Source organism: Cajanus cajan, chromosome 8, assembly GCF_000230855.2.
Source record: "Cajanus cajan strain Asha chromosome 8, NIPB_CcT2T_4, whole genome shotgun sequence".
In the NCBI taxonomy this organism is placed as follows: domain Eukaryota; kingdom Viridiplantae; phylum Streptophyta; class Magnoliopsida; order Fabales; family Fabaceae; genus Cajanus; species Cajanus cajan.
Genome location: NC_138524.1, coordinates 57,457,595 through 57,479,995, shown reverse-complemented (window position 1 = coordinate 57,479,995; position 22,401 = coordinate 57,457,595). Strand labels below are relative to the sequence as shown.

The following is a 22,401-nucleotide window of genomic DNA, read 5'->3' as shown; positions in this document are numbered from 1 at the left end:
AATTTATTATGTCCTCATTCAAAATATTCTTTATGTTATTTTGGAAGGCAAGATATTCTGTATGTTGAAAAGAATGTATGATAGATAGAAATTAAATAAACTATTACCATTAAATTCTGAACCCATGTATGCAAATTTTGTTATGTACTCTTTTTGTACATGCTAGATTCCTAATTACTAGAGGTATGACTTTGGGATTTGTGTGTGCATGTATATATTTATATTTACATATGATACATTTCTGAACATATGTTATGCTCCCCACTCAACATATTTAACTATTTGACAGTGCAGACTCAATCATATAGCTTGTATTGTATGTCTAATTGATTATGCCATGCGTTTTTTTACTTCCTTGTATGTCTTCATTCAAAATAGTCTCTATGTTTTATTTTTTAAAGGAAAAATATTCTGTATTTTGAAAAGAGTAGATGATAGATAGTAATTAAATAAACTATAACCTATAATATGTGAACCCATGTATGCAAGTTTTCTTGTGTAAACATTTTGTATATGCTAGATTCCTAAATACTAGAGGCCTGACTTTGGGATTTGTGTGTGCATTTGTATAGTTACATTTACATATGATATATTGCTGAACACTTCTCTGTTATAATAATCATGGTTTCTGGGTTTGGTTTTACTGTTATTTTTACTTTAATTTTAGTACTTTGTAATTGTATTGTTTTTGACAAGAAAAAAAATTATTGATTTTGACAAGAAAAAAAATTATTAAGAGAAAGCAAAAAGGACTAACAAACAAATATTCTCTTTTTGTTGTAACCCATATACACTAACAGAAGGCAGAAATACATATGCAATCTTAGAATAGTGGATTTAAGCCTAACTCAACCATACAAAACTGGCTTGTAAGGTGAGGGTTGCTTTTTACTTATATACTATTTAATTGCCTAATCTCTAGTCGATGTGGGACTTGGGTTTTTCCCAATACACCCTTCCACGTCCAGCACTATTGGGCTTGGTACGTGGATAAATGGTGGGTGGTCCTTTTTAATGATCTAGGATTAGTGGGACTTGAGTTTTTTTTTTTTTTTTTCTCTCTCAATACACCCCCTCATGTATATGGCACATGTATCAATGGTGGGTGACCCATTTTTAAGAATCTAGGATAGCTCTGATACCATCTTAGAATAATGGATTTAAGTCTAACTCAACCCTACAAAACCGGCTTGTAAAGCGAGGGTTGCTTTCCACTTATATACTATTTAATTGCCTAATCTCTAGTCGTTGTAGGACTTGGGTTTTTCCCAATATGCAAGATGATAAGAAATCTTCAAAAACTATACCAAGAATGAAAGAGGAAAGAAAAAGAACATGGAATGGATCACAACTTAACAATCTCTCTGTAAATCTACCAAAGACACCACTCTAAATTGACCATTAGTGGAACACCATTAGAACTTTGTGTATTTTTTGCATGCATTTTTATGATGGAGATCCCAACAACAATTGAAGACTATCAAGATGAATTACTATGTTTTGTTTAAGTCACTTTGAGAGAGTGATATGCATGCAGTTAATGGGAAGCAATATCAATGCCAGGAAAATTGTGGAAGATTAGGATAATTTCATATTTTTATTCTCTGCTCAGATTATGATAATTTTAGATTTTTCTTTCCAGGTGATTTGGGATTTCCTTCTGTTTTGATAAGATAAGATTATGCATAACAGAATCCTTATCAGCTGTTCAGATTAGGATAATTTTATATTTTTATTTGGGATTTCTTTCTGTGTTGATAAGATAAGACTATGCTTAACAGAATCCTTATCAGCCTCAGTTTTGAATTTATTTTGGATTTGGCTAGAACAAAATTTAGATAACATCCTATAGATTAGGATTCTTTGAGGATCTCGTATTGATAACTGTACACTAAAAAGGCAGTTTAGAGTTGGAATGAAATCATCAGAAATTATGTTGTCAGAAAACTACTGTGGTTGGCTTAGGAGGGGCTTAGTCAAGGACGAGTCTACGCCTTGCCTTCACTATAGATTACAAGGTGTCTACCATGACTCAATCCTACACAAAGGTTCATAACAGAGAGCTTTATTTGTCTTCAGAAATTCTATGAAGCATCGATTATTGCATATTTTATTTTTTGCTTATCTGCTTACATTTTTTTTTTCACAAGAAATAGACAATGGATGGTTTCTTTTGAGCCACTCACTTTCTCTTTATATGTTTGTTTAATGCGTGTCTATATAACTATGGAGAGAGAACTTTATACCTGTGGAAATTCTTTCAAGTATCAATAATTGTCTATTTGCTTATCTGTTTTATTTATTTATTTTTTATTCCAATAAGAAATGGACAATGGATGGTCTTGATTGATGCTGCAAAGGGATGTGCTACCATGCCACCTGATTTGTCTAAGTATCCTGCAGATTTTGTTGCTATCTCATTTTATAAGGTATAAGAGCATAAATTTTATTTTTTTGTTTTGATTAAGGACTTCTTTGAAAATTGATGGTTTTTCTTCTGCATTTCTGATAGCTGTTTGGCTATCCAACTGGGCTTGGAGCTCTCATTGTTCGAAATGGTAAGTTACTGTTTGTGAATGATTGATATATTATAATTTTATGCAGTCTACATGATTTGATAATTTTCTGAACCTTGTCTAGAAACTAGAATTATACTTCATTCTTTTATTTATTCATCAATCTCTGACATTTAAGTACAATACAGTCATCTATGACTATGTTGGTATTATATATATCATGATGAAATTACTTGTCTGTTAGTTATTAATTATCTTGTTCTTTTACATTACAGATGCTGCCAAGTTACTGAAGAAGACTTATTTTAGTGGAGGTTTGTGGCCTAGCATTTACATTCTTCTTGTGGTTTATACTTAGTTATTTGATTGGTTGGATCTCATCACAGGAACAGTTAGTGCATCGATTGCTGATATTGATTTCATTAATAGAAGGGAAGGTATTGAGGAACTGTTTGAGGATGGAACTATTTCATTCTTGAGCATAGTATCTATCCACCATGGCTTCAAAATCCTGAATTCTCTAACTGTATCAGCAATATCAAGGTATTCAGAATTGGATAAACATATAAAATATCCAATTTATTACATTAATTTAGCATCATGAATAATGATATCATTTACTATTTGAACATTTTGATAGATGTTTATTTTAGTCTTGTTGGTCTGATGGCCGATTTAACTTGTTGCTTATGCTTTTTGCATCTGATCAAGGAAAAAAAACATCGACAAAGTCACAAAGTAAAAAAAGAATAAATCTGAGTTATTCTAAGCATGTGGTAGGGTTCTTGTAGCAGCATCACATTGCAGCTGGAGATTTTATATTGAGATTTTATGGAGCGCGACCCTAATTGTGTCAATTTGTGGCTGTTGCAGCTGCACTTGGTAACATGGATGTTGTAGTTTTGTGAGCAAATTTATGCCTTTTTGGTTGAGTTCTTTTAAGATAAAATGTGGAACTAGTTTGTAACACTCTTAACTTTTACTCAGGTCATTTTCACAACATAATAATATAATTCCTATAAATTTTTTAGATGTTCACTATTGATTTCCAAAGGTATACGTGAAATTATATGTCCTCCATTTGTCAAATTGGTCCTTCAATGATAATTCAATGCCTTAAGTTTGAGAACTTTCTCCCTTCTGTGAAGCTTCTAGCAAATATCCTTGGTATGACTTGGCCATTTGTAGTGCATGCAGTACTCCCTAGGCAACTCTTGGTGGGGGGTTTCCCATCGGAGGTTGATCCTTTGATGGAATCCTTTCCTGGCACCATAGTGGATCTTGTGCCAAAATTCCCTCCATCAAGCATAACTGATCATCGAGTTTCTTCACTTTGCACAATATGGAAGACTTCAGACAGTGAGGGAAGTTTCTCCTTACCAAGATTCTATGCATGAATAGGATTCTATTTATAATTGAACCCTTGGAGGAACTTAAAGATTCCCCTGCGAAACAATCTTAGTGTGTGCAACTGCATCATCTTTGCACATATTCAAGCCCTAGTAATGGTCTCGCTTGATCCACAACCCTTTCAAGGTTCCATAGTACTCTATCATGGTGAGAGTCCCTTGTCTAGTATTGAAGATCCTCCTCTCAATATCATATCATGCATCAAAACTTTTCTTCATGGAGTATGTATCACAAAGAGGCTCCCACATCTCACGTACAGAGGAATAAAACATATAATTCCGGGTCACTTACTAAGTCATAAAGTTCCATAGCCAGGTCATGATGATAAGAGAGTCCTCATTATTCCATGCTTCCAACTTTGGGTCATGTCGAAATGGATCACCCTTGTCAATATGGCTTACTTTTATATGACCTTTGAGAGTATTATGAACATATTGTGCTCAATGTAGATGGTTATGACAGTCAGGTAATATGAACACACCAAATTCGAAAGTTCACTAGGGCCTAAAGTGATCTCTTGCCACGAATAGTGACGCGTGTGAAGTGACTAAAATAACACAAGAAGGGGGAGTTGAATTGAGTTATAAAATTTTTAGCTCCTTTCTTTGGGGTATAAGATCAAAAACTAAATTTTCACAATGAAGGTTTGTTTTGAGCTTAGAATGCAAATTTAATAAACCTTTATTATAAAATCAGTTATTTGTTGAGAATAATATTTGTAGATATTGCTGATAGTGAGATAAATTGTTTGTTTTAAGTACTGTTTCGAAATGATTATTTATAAAATGAGTTTTATCTTTTCCTAAAGTAGCACAGTAAAGTAGAGTGGGAGAAGAGAGGCTCAACAATTTTATATTGGTTCACCCCAAAACCAAGGTTACATCTAGTTCTCACTACTCCCGTGGGATTCTTACTAACAACAAAACTCCTGCAACCAAGGACGGAGCCAAGGGGGGACCTACGGGTGCCACGGCCCCCCCAACAATTTTAATTTTTTTTTATATACATATATATTACTATATGGCACCCCCTATTTTTAATATAAACTCATATGTATAATTAAATGAATAACCCAAATTTATTTTTTTATTCAACTTTTGGACTTCTGGTACGGCCTGCTATGTGGTATCACTTTGGAATTTTTTTTTTTTAAAAAAAATGTAGCGCCTCATTTGATCATTCCAATTCTCGGCCCCCCAGTATTGAAATCCTGGCTCCGTCCCTGCCTGCAACCACAAATGGACACACAACAACCTCTCTTGGTTGTTTATCACCATAAAGCTCACAACTCTTGCAAGACTCCCACTCATAGAGCACTCACAGCGCCACATATGGCAACACCTCAACCACAACATTTACACAAGTCTTAGTTAGGATAACTAATCAACAATTTTTTGTTATTTATGATGATTTGCACATATTACAAATTCTCTCTCTCTCTCTCTCTCTCTCTCTACAAAGGTTTCCACTTTGGAAAATGAAGTCACACTTCTAAATGTTTACACAATGAGCTCTCAGGATATCAAGTACAAATGTGTGTCTTTCTTTTAAAAGAGGAATGAAGTAGAAAGTGAATTTCCACAACAAAGGATGTTTAGCATGAGCTACACTATGCTGTCTTGCATTAGTGGTCTTGAAAAACCACAATGTTCCCCTTAAATGGGCTGAAAACTATCTGTTGTCTTAGAAAGTAGATTTGGGCCTAACTCAACCTTACAAAATCGACTTATAAGGTGAGGGTTGCATCCCACTTATAAATTCTTTATTTGCCATATCTCTAGTTGATATGAGACTTGATTTTTTTCCAATATGTTGAAGAAGGGAAACTTTGGAGCAAGTTAAAAGGTAACTTTTATAAGTACATGCTAGTTGGACTTTTTGACATATGGAACTCATTCTGAGGAACTACTTTGATGTATCATTCCAAACTAATATCTTATTTTGAAAATTCTAAAGGCTTGATTCTTTTTGCTTGATGAGGACATCTTTACAGTGGAAGATACTCTGTTCTTACTGAGGTTGCAGTAAGAGTGTTTAGTCACATATACATGTTCATAAACTATTTTGATGCTTCATCCTGAAGCTTTCTCAACATGTTGGAGATCCCATATCGACTAGTGAAATGGCCAAAATGATGTATATAAATAGGGAACAATCCTCATTGTATAAGCCAATTTTGTAGGATTTAGTTTGGCCCAAACTCACTATTTAAGATGGTGCTAGAGCTTTTTTGGTTTCTAGATATTTTTTGTCTGAGTTTAGGGTTTCAGTCGTTGTAGGCGCTATGACCCACTTTTGTTCTTGTTGTCCCATGACCAAAGCACCACCACCATGATATTAGAATTCTATCTTAGTGAGAGAAGATAATAGAGATATTGTAAATCTGAAATGATTTCATTAGTGCTCAAGATTCCAAGTATCCCTATATTTATAATAGAGAAAATATAAGGTTCAGTTGTAATTGAATAGCAACCCATAACTAACTAACAAAACGAAAAGAATGAAAACTAATACAACAAAGCTCTTAAAAGAGCATACAGTTATACAACAGAAAAACGTAAACTAATTATACATGGCATATTCTAACATTCCCCCCCTTAAGCTGAAGGTGGCTAAGAAGAACTTTCTGACACCATCAGCTTGTGACGAAGATATTTAAATCTTGTTGGAGATAATGCTTTAGTAAGGATGTATGCATATTGCTCATTTGAAAGAAGTTAGTAAGGATGACTTTGAGAGAGTTTTTGAGGACCTTTTCTCTGAGAAAATATGTCAAGTTCCACGTGTTTTGTTCTTGCATGGAGAACCGGGTTGTGCAATAGAGCCACTGTACTAAGGTGGTCACAATATAGAGAAGGTGAAGTAGTTGAGTAGTAAAGTTCCTATAGAAGGGACTGAATCCACAAAGTTTTAACGGCTGTGGCTGCAAGACTCCTATATTCATCTTCTATGGTTGAGCGAGCTACAATTGTTTGTTTCTTTGACCACCATGATATTAGATTAGGTCCAAGAAATATACAAGAACCAGACATAAACCTCCTATCATCAGGATTTGAGGCCCAGTCTGCATGTGAAAAGGCTGTGAGCTAAAGATGTGTATCAGATGTTGCTGGTTGTAAAAAACGTTCAAGACTGATTACTCCTTTGAGATGTCTTAGTATTCGTTTGACAGCAACCCAGTGAGACTCCAAGGGTGCTGACATAAACTAACGAACCTTGTTAATAGAGAAAGAGACTTCAGGGTGAGTGAGAGTGGTATACTGAAGAGGCTGTGAGCTAAAGATGTGTATCAGATTGCTGGTTGTAAAAAACGTCCAAGACTGATTACTCCTTTGAGATGTCTTAGTATTCGTTTGACAGCAACCCAGTGAGACTCCAAGGGTGCTGACATAAACTAACGAACCTTGTTAATAGAGAAAGAGACTTCAGGGTGAGTGAGAGTGGTATACTGAAGTGAGCCAACCATAGAGCGATAGAGAGAAGGATCAAAGAAGAAGTTAGAACCTTGCTTGGACAACTTGAGACTCCCAACCATTGGGGATGAAATTGCTTTGGCTTCAGACATTTTAACCTTCTCAAGGAGATCATGTATATATTTTCTTTGAGTGAGTAACATGGAACCATTTTTGAGATGTTGAACCTCAACACCCAAGAAATATGTGAGATCACCAAGTTGTTTTAGAGCAAAAACAGTATTAAGATCTTGAGCTAAATCTTGTAGTAGTTGCTTAGAATTTCCTATCAAGATAATGTCATCTACATAGACAAGTAGATACTTAATGTGAGAGTTGTGATCGTAAACAAACAATGATGGATCACATTTACTGGCTGTAAAGCCTTTATTTAGTAAAGTTGCTAAGAGTTTTCAAACCAGGCACGTGGTGCCTGTTTTAGGCCATATAGGGCCATGTGTAACCTACACACAAGTGTTTTATTACCAACTTCAAAACCTGGAGGTTGTTGCATAAATACTTACTCATGAAGACTAGCATTTATAAAGGCATTGTTAATATAAAGTTGTTGATAGACCAATTATAGGTTAGAGCCAAACTAAGAATAACTCTAACGGTTACAAGTTTAATGACAGGAGAGAAGGTTTCTGTATAGTCACTTCTTGGTTGTTGATGAAAGCTCTTTCTTGTTGACAAAACCATCTGGGTTTTCTTTTACTTTAAAAACCCACTTACAACTAATAGCTCCTTTATGAGGGCGAAGTGAAACAAGAGACTAGGTATGATTTTTAAGTAAAGCATCATATTCAGCTTGCATGGCTTGTTTCCATTCAGGACTTTTAAGAGCCTCCTTAAAATTTCTAGGTTCAACTTGGGTGACCAAGGCAGAAGGAATATTTTTGAGGGCAATGGTTTTAGACCTAGTAATCAGTATTCGTGTTTAATGGTGAGGAAGTAGGGATAGGTGATTGATTACTAGAGGATTGAGGAACATAATGACTTGGATGGTAATTTGAATTAGATGATACGACAGAGAGAGTTGTGGAATTATCAAGAAAATTTTCTGAGGTAAAACAAAGAGAGAAGGAACAAACAGATTGCTGAACAGATTGTGTTCGAGAGGGAAAGAGGTTAGGGTAAGGAAGTCTAATTTCATTGAAAATAACATCCTTGGAGATTATAATTTTGCCCATAGCTGTGAGACACTTATATCCCTTATGCACAGTAAAGTATCCAAGAAACACACTCTTGAGACCTAAAATCCATTTTGTAATGGTTGTAAGGTCTTAGCAAAAGAAAACAAGAACAACCAAACACACTAAGAAATTGATAATCAGATTTATTGTGGAAAAGTTTAATGTGAGGAATATCAAAATTAAGGGAAGCAGAGGGTAAAATGTTAATCAAGTATGTGGTTGTAGAGAAAGCATGATCCCAAAATTTGGAGGGTAAAGAGGCATGAGCAAGGAGAGTTAATCCTAGTTCAACTATATGCATGTGTTTTCTTCCTACAAAACCATTTTGACGATGCGTATGAGGACAAATCAATCTATGTACTGTCCCAAATTGTTGTAGAGTGTTAGAGAAAGGTCGGAATTCACCCCCCCACCCAATCAGTTTAAAGCGCTTTTATTTTATAGTTGAATTTTAATTCAGCCATAGTTTTAAACCGTAAAAAAGTTTTGAGTGCTTTAGATTTGGTTTTCAGCAAAAACAACCAAGTGTATTTAGAAAATGCATCTACAAAAGTGATATAATAATTATAACCTCCAAAGGATGTAAAGGGAAAGGGACCCCATAGATCACTATAAACTAGTTCAAGAGGAGTAGAATAATGAGTTAAGGAAGCATGAGAAGGTAATCTATGAGACTTTCCAAGACAACATGCTGAACAAAAATCTAATTCATTTTTATTGAAATTTGAAACATTAAAAGTTTGTAATACAAACCGAAGAGTATCCTTATTATGATGACCTAACCTGCAATGCCAAGTATTAACAGAACTAACAGTATTTACAACAGTAGATTGGTAATGTTTATTTTGTACAAGAGGTATATGAAGATTGGAGAACTTACATAGTCCATCTTGTCCAAGTTCAGCTTGGAGAAGAACATCATTGGTTCCTTGGCATTTCACAAGATAGATTTTAGGATGGAATTCAAAGAAAACATTGTTATCTTTGGCAAACTGACTCACACTAACAAGATTTTTAGTGATATGAGGAACATGTAAGAGATTATGGAAAACAAGTTGAATATTAGGATTAAGATTGGAAGGAAACCAAGTTTAACCTGAAGAGGAGATAGTAAGTCCCTGTCTGTATCCAACCATAAGTTGATAAGGACCTTCGTATTAAATAGGTTGCTATATGTTTAACTGGTAAGGAGTCACATGGTGTGATGCTCCTAAATCCAGATACCAACCAAAGGAGAAATTGGTATTAGTGTTAGAGATGAAGGCTTGAGGTGTTGTTTGGCTATGATTGGGAAATCTAGTTGGATTATACTGGTTGCATGAATGTTACCACTGTTATTCATAACTTGCTGATTACTTCCAAAATTGTTACCAAAACATTGGAAATTTTGATTAGATGGAACATAGCCTAGGTTGAATATGTGATATCAAACAAAAGCACTATGTCGAATTTGTTACACACTTGACATTGAATAGAACTTTGACCACGACCATGACCACGACCATGACCATGACCTCTACCTCTGCCATTTCTCCACTATTGATAGTTAGGGTTTGCAGAGTATAATTGCAAATTGTTTGCAACATTTGCTTGCGGCTTCACTTCGTCATCTGTGCAATTATTCTTTCCTATTGTAGACTGAGATAGATGAGTAACAACATTGTTGACATTATTATGACGATAGCTATCCAATCGAACTTCTTGAGCTAAGAGTAGTGCCTCAAGTTCATCTAGCTCATATGGTTAAAATCAACTTGTAATTAAATTGATCAAGGAATCATACTCCTCTGGTAAACCTTCAACAATGACATCAAGTTGTTCTTGATTAGAAATAGGATCTCCAACCCAATGGAGCATTGAGCATTTGCAATCACGTTGATGTGAAGAACATACTCAGGAATTGGATGATCTTCCTTCTTCGTGTTTCGCAGTTCAATGCGAAGCATTCTCGAGCATGCATGTGTATGTGCATTGAAGTGATTGTGCAACTTGTCCCAAACTTACCAAGAATGAATGCAACCGAATAATCAAGCCAAAATTGGTGCTGATATTTATGCTTGGAGCCATGAAATAAGTAAGGAGTCTTGTTGTTCCCATCGAAGATATGCAGGATTGACATTGTCAGCATTGCAATCTTCATTGGTGAGAAATTGTAGCAGAATATCTAGATTCACCAAGTAACGGTGCTATCGGTGGCCTTTGATCACTGGTTCAATTTGTTGTTTCCATAGGAGAAAATTGTTCTCTGTTAGCTTCTCTGAGATCGTGAGTGAACAAATAGTTAACATTGAAGAAGAGACGTTTGGAGAGGGAGGGTGGGTAAAAACTGGTTCGAGAGCCATGGATAAGGATCACTGAGCTCTAAATAAAATATTAGAATTCCATCTTAGTGAGAGAATAGAATAGAGATATTGTAAATCTGAAATGATTTCATTACTACTCAAGATTCCAAGTATCTCTATATTTATAATGGAGAAAATATAAGGTTCAATTGTAATTAAACAACAACCCATAACTAACTAACAGAACAAATAGAATGAAAACTAATACAGTAGAGCTCTCAAAAGAGCTTACGGTTATACAAAAGAAAAACGTAAACTAATTATACATGGCATACTCTAATAGTAGGGTACCCCACCATAGATGAAAATTTCTCTTGCTCAATTGTCAATGGAGGGATATGTCGTTCAATGGTTTTCCTTGTTATGGGAGGGTGATCCAGGGCTTTCTTGGGAGAAGTTAAAGGAGGTGTTGTGGGAGCGCTTTGGAGACATAAATACTCGTAATCCATGTGAGCAACTAGCTGCACTTACACAAGAGTGTTTTGTTGTAGAATTTATTGAAGAGTTTGAATTTTTTTCTTCCTAAGTCCCTTGTCTAGTTGTACCATAGGCCATAAGATATTTTATGCACGGGTTAAAGCCTAAAATTAGACAATGGGTGCGTCTTCACCACCCTAAAGAAAATTAATAAGGCTATCTCTCTAGCTTGAGATGTGGAGTGTGCTCTATGTCGGGGGAGGTAGATAGTGAGGCGAAAGGTTTTGGTCTAAAACCAATAGTCAATGTTGAACTGAATTACCATAAGCCCGAGACTTCGTTTTCTTCCTCTTCTCATCCCACCTAGCTGCACTTACACAAGAGTGTTTTGTTGTAGAATTTATTGAAGAGTTTGAATTTTTTTCTTCCTAAGTCCCTTGTCTAGTTGTACCATAGGCCATAAGATATTTTATGCACGGGTTAAAGCCTAAAATTAGACAATGGGTGCGTCTTCACCACCCTAAAGAAAATTAATAAGGCTATCTCTCTAGCTTGAGATGTGGAGTGTGCTCTATGTCGGGGGAGGTAGATAGTGAGGCGAAAGGTTTTGGTCTAAAACCAATAGTCAATGTTGAACTGAATTACCATAAGCCCGAGACTTCGTTTTCTTCCTCTTCACATCCCACCTTTCACCATAGGAATATAATCCAAAAATTCGAAACCTGAACCCAAGTCACGAATCAGGGTTAGAGGTTGACAATAATAGGCATCTGGGAGATGTGAGGAGTAGGGGAACTTGACACCTATCTTCTCGAGAATTGTTTGACAAAAGGAAGAAGGGGTTGTGTTATTGTTGCGGTCAAAGATAACATCCTATGCATCAATGCCCAAACAAACAAGTTAGACTTACCTTGCTTGCTAAGATGAAATTATCAATGGAGAAGGTGAGATGGAGTTGGTAAAGAGCAACATGGAGGAGGAACAAGAGAATGTGAATATGCTACTAGAAGAGGCCCATTGAGGATTTCAACCTTAATTGACAAGCTTGATATCATAGGAGAGGGCAATATAGAACCCAATTCAAAGTAATAAATTTAGTTTATGATTATGTCAATTGAATTATGTTATCATAGTTTATCTTTAGGATTGTTATTTGAATTTATTATCATAGCTTATCTTTAGGATTTACAATTTGAATTATGTTATCATAACTTATATTAGGATTTATCTTCTTTTATCAATTTTAGAGAGTTAGTTGTGGGAGATGATAATAAATTTAGAGTAGCTTGAGAGAGAGGGGAGTTATTGGAGAAGTTTTATTGGATTGTAATTAGAGCTAGCGCTCTGGGAGGAGGTAGTAGGTATTCCTTCGACCATTTGTGTCTATATCCGAACCTTGCGAAAATTGGTTAACCTGATTCGTGGTAGCATTGTTCTAACAAGAGTTAGGGTTCAAATTAAGAGCCTGTGTTAAATTGATCGATGTCAATTCAAAGAGGAGTTTCTTGTATTTCTGAAGTTGCATCTCGTGCGCTAACAATATAGCTTCAACTTGTTGATTTGAGGAGTTTAGAACTTGCTTTCAATAACGAATATGTTTGAAGTGTAATCGTGAGAGAAACCTTCAAGAATAACATCAATTTGTTCTTGTCGTGAAACAAATTCTCCAACATAAGCAAGAGCCTCAACCAAGATTTTGATGAAGCGAAGAAATTCTTCTATTGGCTTTTCTTCGAGTGATGTCGATCATTGTTTAGTTTGCAATTGTCGAGCTCTTGCTTGAGTTTGTTGTGAAAGAAATCATGGATTTTATCCCAAACTTGATGGGAATGAACACTTCCTAGCACACAAGAGAGAATAAAAGGAGAAAAAGAGATTGAAGCCATTACATGGGCATTTGGTCCTTTTGCTCCCATGCAACGTACAATGGATTGACTATTCCTTCATCTTGGTTCAATTCATTCAAGAATAGTGGGGGAATTTTCAGACAGACAAAGAAGTGTTGAAGGTGATGAGCAAAGTTCAAATAGCTTTGCTAACCAAACCCGAAAGTCAGTTTAATAATTGCTCTCTTGTAATACACCTGCACATTAGGTATTCTAGAACTTTGTTGATTGTAAGAGATTATTCCTTTTTATACCTAGTTTGGCCTAATAGGTCCACATATCATGTGTGTATATATTGTCTTATTTTAGCAATGTTAACTATAGAGCATGATAATACCTCTTTTCTCACAACATGAGGACCTTTTGCTGTATTATTGATAATAAAGAATTTTCAGAGTTACTCATGTTTTGTTACTTTGTGCTCTACATCACACATGCTCACATGTTCATGGTCATTATTCTAAAACTTAATAGAGTTGATATGTGATGCTTGAATTTCAAGCCAATGTCATGAAAGCTATGATATTGTGACAATAAATCATTCAACTTAGTTACTCAAATGCTCAAGTGTTTGGCGGAAAGTTTATTAGTGTTTTTTTACTTGCATTTCTTGTCATAGTAGCAAGAACTGAAAGTAACTTATCATAATATTTTTTTCCTTTAAGTTATCTCAATATTTTTTAAAGCATGAAATTTATTTTTCCTTGTAGACATATAGCATCTCTTACATTGTATACAAGGAAAATGCTTTCAGCCATGAAGCATGGCAATGGATCTAGTGTCTGCATCCTCTATGGACATCATAACTCAATGGTTAGTTTGTGCACAACTTCTTGTCCTATTTATAGTTTTATATGTATTTGTTATTTATAGTTATTTATGCTTTAATAGTTGAGATTTAGTAGACATTCTCTGGGTGCTTAGTTGGTTGATCCTTTTTTTTTTTTTTTAATAAATTTCCTTGAGTTATTTTTTTTTTTCTTTCTTGAAAACTGTTTTCATTATTCATGAGAATTGTTTTCTGTAATGAAAACATATATAGATTTAGGACTCTTGGTAATTGGTATAGTAGTCATACAACATCAGTACTTAAAAAAGGAGGGCATAGTAAGAAACCAGAATGAATATGTACAAAAGGAATCTTAAATGATAGTGAATTCTTTGAATTGGATTTGGGTCTCCTTTACTCTATTCTTTTTCCTCTAGTTCTGATAATGGTATTTAGAATTAGTCTCTTGTTCATTTAGGGGTGTTTTTGTGCAAATTATTTTTTCAGTTCCCAACTCTTGTCGAATAGAGTAACATTCTATCCGGATAAACTTTGGAGGTCCAAAACTCTTTATTTAGATAGTGCATCCTAAAATTAATACCAATGAATCAATGACAATATGACGTATTACTCTAGATGACACATACAAGACTCCTTAGAGAAAACTAGTTCTCAGTCTAAAGCAACCAACTGAATTGCTACCTCCGTCTCCCTTATTAGCATGCTGTATGGCATAAAATATAAGTGGGCTTATTTGTTTCCTTATTTTTCTCTTTTTAGGTTTAATTGTTTATCTTGTAAGAGGGTGTTAAGCAACCTGATTTTGGATAAACCAATAACTATTATTGATTGAAAATATAAGTAGTATTACAAGATAAACCCTTGTAATCCCAAAGCAGAAGCTCCTCAAAGAAGTTTCCTCTCTGCCCAAGTCAGAGTATACACTCAACCCCCAAATTGAAATTACAAACTCCACATTCCTTTCATTCTCCCTTCCCTAGTATATAATTGACTACATTATCTTTTCTTCTTTTTCTCTCTCTATAACTAAGTCTTCCCTCCTTTCCCACGTAATGTGATTATAAGCGGGACTTGTATATTCGGGCTTGTGGTAGAGAGCCTATGAAAGGGAGATTAGAGCTTGTATTAAAACATACTAAATATAGATAAAAGTTCATTTTCCTTTTCTTTCAAGTAGTACAATCTGCAATCATGAATCTGGTGGTGACACAAGGACGCATGTCTAAGCTCTGGTTATGGTGAGATTTTGTATAGTTTGAAGGCAGTAAGAAGTAAAAAATACACTCTTGATGGTGGACCTGAAAAATATAGCCCGAGGTGAGAGAAAAAGACACAACATAAGGAAGGGGGAAAAATATGCCCTTGATACCATGTTTAGATCAAAGGATTTGAGTGAATTTTTCAGTGAAAAAACTGAACTTCAAACAAATTTGTACTGAAAATGGTACAAAGAACTCAACGAACAATAAAGAATCATGGAAACAGAATTGGTTTGAACCTACTAAGAAGTAATTACTAAATACTACAACTTGATAAGCCTTGTATTCTGTACATATTAGTCTGAACCTATTTCTACATTGCGAATTTATCTACCGAAGTTTGCTGTACTAAATTCCTATTGATCACCTTTTTGCTCACATTAGAATTTTTGGAACACCCTGCATGCTGTATTAGATATTATTTGTCTTTTGGTAGTTAGTACCTTCGGAAAACAATAGGATAGGAGCCTAGGAAATGACATACATATTATTATTTATATTGTTTATGTAAATAAAAATTGTACTTACTGCCTTCACACACAAAATAAGCAGTAGTTGGTCACTCAAGTGATTGCATTTGTGCCTGTCTTCAGGAACTTGGAGCTGGTTAATACTTTTTTTATTTTCATCCAGGGACTGTGTCATGAAATGGGTTCAGTAATTTCATTCAACTTAAAACGGCCAGATGGTTCTTGGTATGGATATCGCGAAGTGGAGAAGCTGGCATCACTTTCAGGAATTCAGCTAAGGGTATACATTATGGATTTCTTCATGTTAATATTTCTATTTATAAATTCATGTGTTGATTATTTATCTTCACTTGCTATCTGTTTAGACAGGATGCTTCTGCAATCCAGGTGCATGTGCAAAATACCTTGGCTTGTCTCATGTGGATCTTATTTCAAATACTGAGGTATTTCTACCATCTGATTTTACTAAAAACTGACGATGATTGGCTTATCTATGTTATGAGTGTATAACATAAAGAATGATGACATTTTTTTGTATTTAGGCTGGCCACATTTGTTGGGATGACCATGATATAATCAATGGTAAACCTGTTGGAGCTGTAAGAGTATCCTTCGGTTACATGTCAACATATGAGGATGCTAAGGTTTGAAATCTTATAACCAATGTTTTCAAAATCAAACTGGTCATTGAACCGGTCTAGACACTACTTCAAGGTTCAATGGTTCAACCATGGTTGAATCGTGATCAAACTGGTATTAATAAAATAATAATAATAATTATTATTATCAATACAAAAATAATATTAAATAAATATAATATTATAATTTTATATCACTAAAAATTATAATAAAATGTTATTTATAATTTTTCAACATTTAATATGATATAATATTTAAGTTCTTAACAAAATATAATATAATATTTAAGTATAAATTTTAATAAAATATAATAATATCCATTATTAATAATAACAAGTTTACATCTATACTAATATATAAAGTGGATAACTTTTTCAGTAACCACATTGGTCTCCACTTTTTTTGACCATTATACCCTTTTATTTTAAAAAATTAGAAAAAATATTTTTTAATCAAATTTAAGAACTTGAAACTAATGAATTAATCATAATACCAATTAAATCAATATACTTTTATTATTTAATTATTATTATTATTTTATTTTTAATAGAGGCACGAAGTGCCTCGACTCCACTAGTTTAGAATAAAGGGTATCAAATTAATATAATATAAATTGTAAAAAATAAAGATATTAAAAATAAAAAATTAACATAAATGATTAAATTATATTTAGAAGGCAAGTATTAAAATAAGTTATTCAAATTTTAATTTTTTTAAAACTATTTTAAATTAAATTTTAAAAATAAAAAATATTTTTTAATTGAACTGGTTTGACTGGTTTTGACCTGTTCATTGCCAAACGGTTTTGAAAACCGAACCAGTTGAGGACCGGTTCCCAGTGAAACCGGCTCAACTGGCTGGTTTGGTACAGTTTTCAAAACCATGCTTTAGACCATTTTGCATTTCTATTAGACTTTTGGAACCATTAAAGCTCATGATTTTGGATTAATTTTGATTTTATTCAACCAATACTTTCTTAATATGGAAAATGGGCAGCATATCAAGTAAAAATTGGGTATCAAAGATTGTTATTTTCATATTTTGAATTGCTAGTTCTGCTTGGGTTCTTTCTTGGTGTGTTGTATTTCTCAAGATTTTTGTTACCCTTTTTACATATCTAATTTTTGTATATTTTTATCTTTTGATTTTCAGAAATTTGTTGATTTTGTTGCAAATTCCTTCATGTCACCTCGAAATCACATTGACCACTATGGGAATCAATTGAAAGGTTCACCTCCTTTTCTAACATTAATTTATTCTACGTACTCAATGAATTCAAGTCGTGATTGCTTATTAATAGAATTCGAACAGAGAGAGGGATTTTAGAAGAGTCTGATATATTTCTGATTGTATCTTTACAATACTTGATAACAAGTATTCATAAGGAATAATTACATTGTTCAATTGTAACTGAACTTTAACAGAATCAAAACAGAAATAAAGAAAAGAAATAATACAGAAGGTCTCTACGATAAGACATATACAACTCAAAGCAGAAAATAATCTATAGCTATACAAAATATAGACCAAGTATTCTAACATTCCCCTTCAAGCTGGAGGTGGCTGAGCAGGATTGTAGGACACCTTTAGCTTGTCTTGAAGATATTGAAAATGAGTAGGATATAATGCTTTAGTGAGAATATGTACACACTGTTCATCAAATGGAATATATAAAACTTTTAGATTTTGGTTGATAACTTTCTGCTTGAGAAGGAAAATATCAAGCTCCATGTGTTTAGTTCTTCATGGAGAATAGGATTGTGGGATAGAGCTACTCTGCTCAGTTTATCAATATATATGGTTGGAGATATAGTCTTGATATGCAATTCTTGTAGAAGGGATTGTATCCACAACATTTCAGCAGCTGTAGCTACTAAACTTCTATATTTTGCCTATGTCGTTAACCTTGCAACAATAGTCATTTCTTGGATCACCAAGATTTGATATTGGGTCCTAAAAAAGTGCATGAACTTGATGTTGATCTGTTGTCATCAGGATTTGATGCCCAATCAACAATGATAGCATAGTGATGCACTATGTCCAAACTTCCATGACCATGTGCTCTTCCTTTGTCATTTCAGCCACCGTATTTGCCTGAGGTTGACTTGCTTCATTTGCATTATTGTTTTTCAAACTAGATTGTGAAAGATGATCAGTTACAACATTAACATTGCTTTGATGATATTGATCCAAATGCACTAATTGAGCCAAAAGAAGTGCCTCAAGTTCATCCAAATCAAAAGGTTCAAATCTATGGGTAACAAATGATGGAATAAGCTTTAAGGATGATGGATTTCTTCTCCTAGCTTTTTCCTACTCCCTTGATCTTCATCCATGAGGTTCTTTGAAGAAGAAGAAACTTGAAAATAGTGGAAAAGTAGAGAGATGGTGGCGCCACTTCTAGAGAGAAAATAAGCCAAGAAGGTTTCTCACTACAAGGAAATGATCCTCAATAAGAGATTCAAATGGAATTTCACTCAAAGAGAGGAACTCTTAGACTTTTGAAGGTTGAGAGAAAATCAATAACAATCTCAATTATCATTCAAAAGTGACATCTAATACATGCTTGGTCCTATATATAGAGTTTGGTAGATTGTGGGACAAGTTAAACTAACCATGGTTTGATTTAACTAAGGCTAGGTTAACTTGTACTCAAGGTAACTAACTCCAGTTACCAAAATTTGAAATTCAAATGTAAATTTCAAGAAAATTGGCACCTAAAAGTTAGATCTAGGGGAGCTAATAAGAACTTGCCACATGGCATCGTACAAAATGTGTGATGGGGGTTTGGTAGTAAGAAAAGGGGGGGTGTAGAAGCAAGCATGCAAAAGATGTTACTAGTGTGTGGAACATGTGACTAGATAGATTTTGTGTGAAGCTAATGAGAGAGTGTGGGACATGGAAAGTGGACTTCCACTTTCAAGGAGAGAAGGCTTTCCACTCTCTTAGCCCAAACAAGCCCAATAAACTATGTTTTCTCTACTAAAATACTAAGTACACCCCTAAAAGGAAAAAATACAAAGAAATAAATTCCTAATCTAAATGACTAAAAAATACAAGGTCAAAAATAAAAAGAATATTTACAAAGAAGAAATGGACTACAAAAAGTAACCCAAAGCTCAACATGATGTTGGATGTTCTTCTAAAGCTTGGACAGTCGTCACTTATCAAGCTAGTTTTGTGAAGTTGAGTTAAGCCTTAAACCCAAATTCTTAGAAAAGAGATCTTAAAGGGGATAATGACCTTCCTTGCAAAATTTCAATGTGTAGTTATATGTCAAATTCAAAATTTAATAATAAATTAACCTCTCAATTATTGTATTGTTGTCAAATAGTTAATCCAATATTAAGTTAAAAACCTATAGTTAAAAGCTATGTAGCACATATTGTTTTCACTGTTTTAAATTGTTACTGAAATATTGTATAATTTTATTTTAATTGTTTTAGATGGACATTTACTCGGTTAATTGCCTGCAGGCCTTGAGAAGGGTTTTGTGGATAATGGTTGTTTTCTCAAATCAATTACAATATATCCGATAAAATCCTGTGGAGGTTTCAGTGCAAGAAGTTGGCCTCTTAGCAACAATGGTAATAATTTATTTGATTAAATATATGCTTATATATATATGGTAGAAATATGGATTATATTTCTCTGAATAATACTTGATACAATGGGAGGTATAAATAGGAAAGGGGAAAATAAATCTGTACACCAATCTAGCCAAAAAATCAGGGGAATAATTATCCCTATAAATGCTATGGCTAAATAATAAAGGAAAGTAGGAATAATACTAATTCTAATCTAATCACAAATTCACAATTAATTCTCGTAAGTTGTGCATAATCAAAACATCATATGACTAAAGTTTATATCATTGTAAGAACATGCAACTGAACAAATGTGAGAGATTAAAAACTCCATGTGACTAAAGTTGTAATGGAGAGAATGAGAGTAAACAAAATCTAAAATTATAGGTTTAGTGGTGATTGAATTCCTTAAGCTTAACATAACATAAGTAGATATTATTATCAAGGTGGATACCAATAGTGCAATGCTATGGCTCTAACACCATCTAAGAATTGAAATCAAATTGGATGATTCTATTAATTTGTTTCACACTAATTACATTTTTCTCTTACCCTATTATAGAGATACATTTGTCCCTAAAATAGGTAACTATGTGTTGTGATTTAGGAATTATGTGTAAATCTTAGAGCACACATAACTCTTATTTATAATGAAAAATAAGGATTACATGATATGTATGATATGATTAGTTAAGATATGATTAACTCTAATAAATTTTCACAATATCTTAACACACCCCCTCAAGGTGGAGCATATATATCATATGCACCACAAATGTAATCAACTTGAGGTCCTTTAAGCGATTTTGTAAACACATATGCTAATTGGTCACTAGAGTGGACGAACTCAATTGTGATCTCTCCTGAGAGCACTTTCTTTCTTACAAAATGACAGTCTATTTCTATGTACTTAGTTTGCTCGTGGAAGATCGGATTGGAGGCAATGTGAAGAGCAGCTTGATTATCACAGATGAGTTTAATTCCCTGAGTGTCTCCAATTTGGAGTTGCTTGAGAAGTTGTTATAGCCATGTAATTTCACTCGCAACTATTGCCATAGCAGTGTAACACGATATTCTACTTCCACATTGGATCTAGCAATTGTATTTTGTTTCTTGGTTCGCCACAAAATTAAGTTACCTCTAATCAAAACACAATAGCCAGAGGTAGACCTTCTATCTGATGGTGATCCTGCCCAATCCGTATCACAGTAACAGACAAACTTGGAATTGCCTTTGTTCTCATATAGGAGTCCACAATTCAATGCTTTCTTGATATATTTGAGGATCCCCATCAATGGCTATCATGAGGATTGTTGATAAATTGACTTACCACACTTCTTCTTCTTTGAAGATTTATGCTTTTCTTTTTTTTTTTCAACTTTTTTTTCTTCCTCTCTTTTTAATTTCATTTGTACTTGATCCTCTATCACTTGTGAAGGAGATAAAGGATGAAGTACAAACTTCTTTTCTTTGTGAGTGAAATTTATTTCATTGGTAAGGCTATTATGCATGGTTTTCTTATCAAATTGTCATGGCCTTCCCAACAAAATATGGCAAGCTTCCATGGGAACTATGTCACATACCACATGATCTTCATGGTTACCAATGGAGAACTTTACTTTCACTTGTTTATCTACAATAATATCCCCATCTTCATTTAACCAATGAAGTTGATAAGGTTTGGGATGGGGAATTGGAGTGAGGTCTAGCTTCTCAACCAACCTTGTGCTACAACAATTGCAACATGAACCACTATCCACAATGAGAGAACAAGCTTTATCAGAAATTTTACACCTCGTGTGAAAAATGTTCTCTCTTTGTGAGATATGAGATTCATTAGGTTGACTTCCTAGAAGCCTTCTAATCATCAACAATTGACCATCATAGGGATAAGCTCTTTCAACTTGATGGTCTTCCTCACTAGTCTCACTGTCACTTGAAGTAGTAGAGCTAGATTCATCATGGCTACTATAAATGTCTTGTCCTCTTAAAATCATGACTTTCTTATTTGGACATTGAGAAGCTATATGACCTCTCCCAAGACATTTAAAGCATTTGATTTCACTAGATTTACCACTAGAAGTGATAGCATTTTTATTTTTTTCTTTGTCTTTTTCTTTTTCTTGACCTTTGCTAGAGTTTTTAGAAGAATCATATTTAGAAAATTGACCCTCCCTCTTGTAATCCTTCTTGACATAAGAGTTAGATTGAGTTTTATCTTTCTTAAAAGAATTTTTTCTCAAATGTTGTTGTTCCACCCTTATACAAAGTTGGACCAAATCATCAAGGTCCCTATAAGGGAGCAACTCAACTCTATCTCTTATGTCAAAATTAAGTCCACTAAAAAATCTAGCAATGGTTAACCTTTCCTCCTCCCTTATTCCAGCCCTCATCAAATACAACTCCATCTTTTGTCTATACTCCTCCACACTCAAAT

The 22,401-nt window shown here is 34.1% G+C and overlaps 1 protein-coding gene across 11 annotated transcripts in view; it reads left to right on the top strand.

The window, feature by feature from the left end:
- The window catches only part of ABA3 (molybdenum cofactor sulfurase (LOS5) (ABA3)), a 69,888-nt gene that overhangs the window by 2,549 nt on the left and 44,938 nt on the right, over nt 1-22,401 (top strand). For 9 of the 11 annotated variants that reach the window (XR_002241350.3, XM_020382691.3, XM_020382690.3 and 6 more), the window contains 10 exons: nt 2,324-2,429; nt 2,513-2,558; nt 2,792-2,830; nt 2,903-3,059; nt 13,930-14,032; nt 15,902-16,018; nt 16,104-16,181; nt 16,281-16,382; nt 17,530-17,605; nt 19,854-19,964. Coding sequence is in view for 10 of the 11 variants with exons in the window: in XM_020382691.3 (XP_020238280.2) it covers nt 2,324-2,429; nt 2,513-2,558; nt 2,792-2,830; nt 2,903-3,059; nt 13,930-14,032; nt 15,902-16,018; nt 16,104-16,181; nt 16,281-16,382; nt 17,530-17,605; nt 19,854-19,964 (935 nt within the window). In the remaining variant the exon portion in view is untranslated. The remainder of the gene's footprint in view (nt 1-2,323; nt 2,430-2,512; nt 2,559-2,791; nt 2,831-2,902; nt 3,060-13,929; nt 14,033-15,901; nt 16,019-16,103; nt 16,182-16,280; nt 16,383-17,529; nt 17,606-19,853; nt 19,965-22,401) is intronic. The other 2 variants (XM_083062831.1, XM_083062832.1) reach the window with 2 other exon arrangements.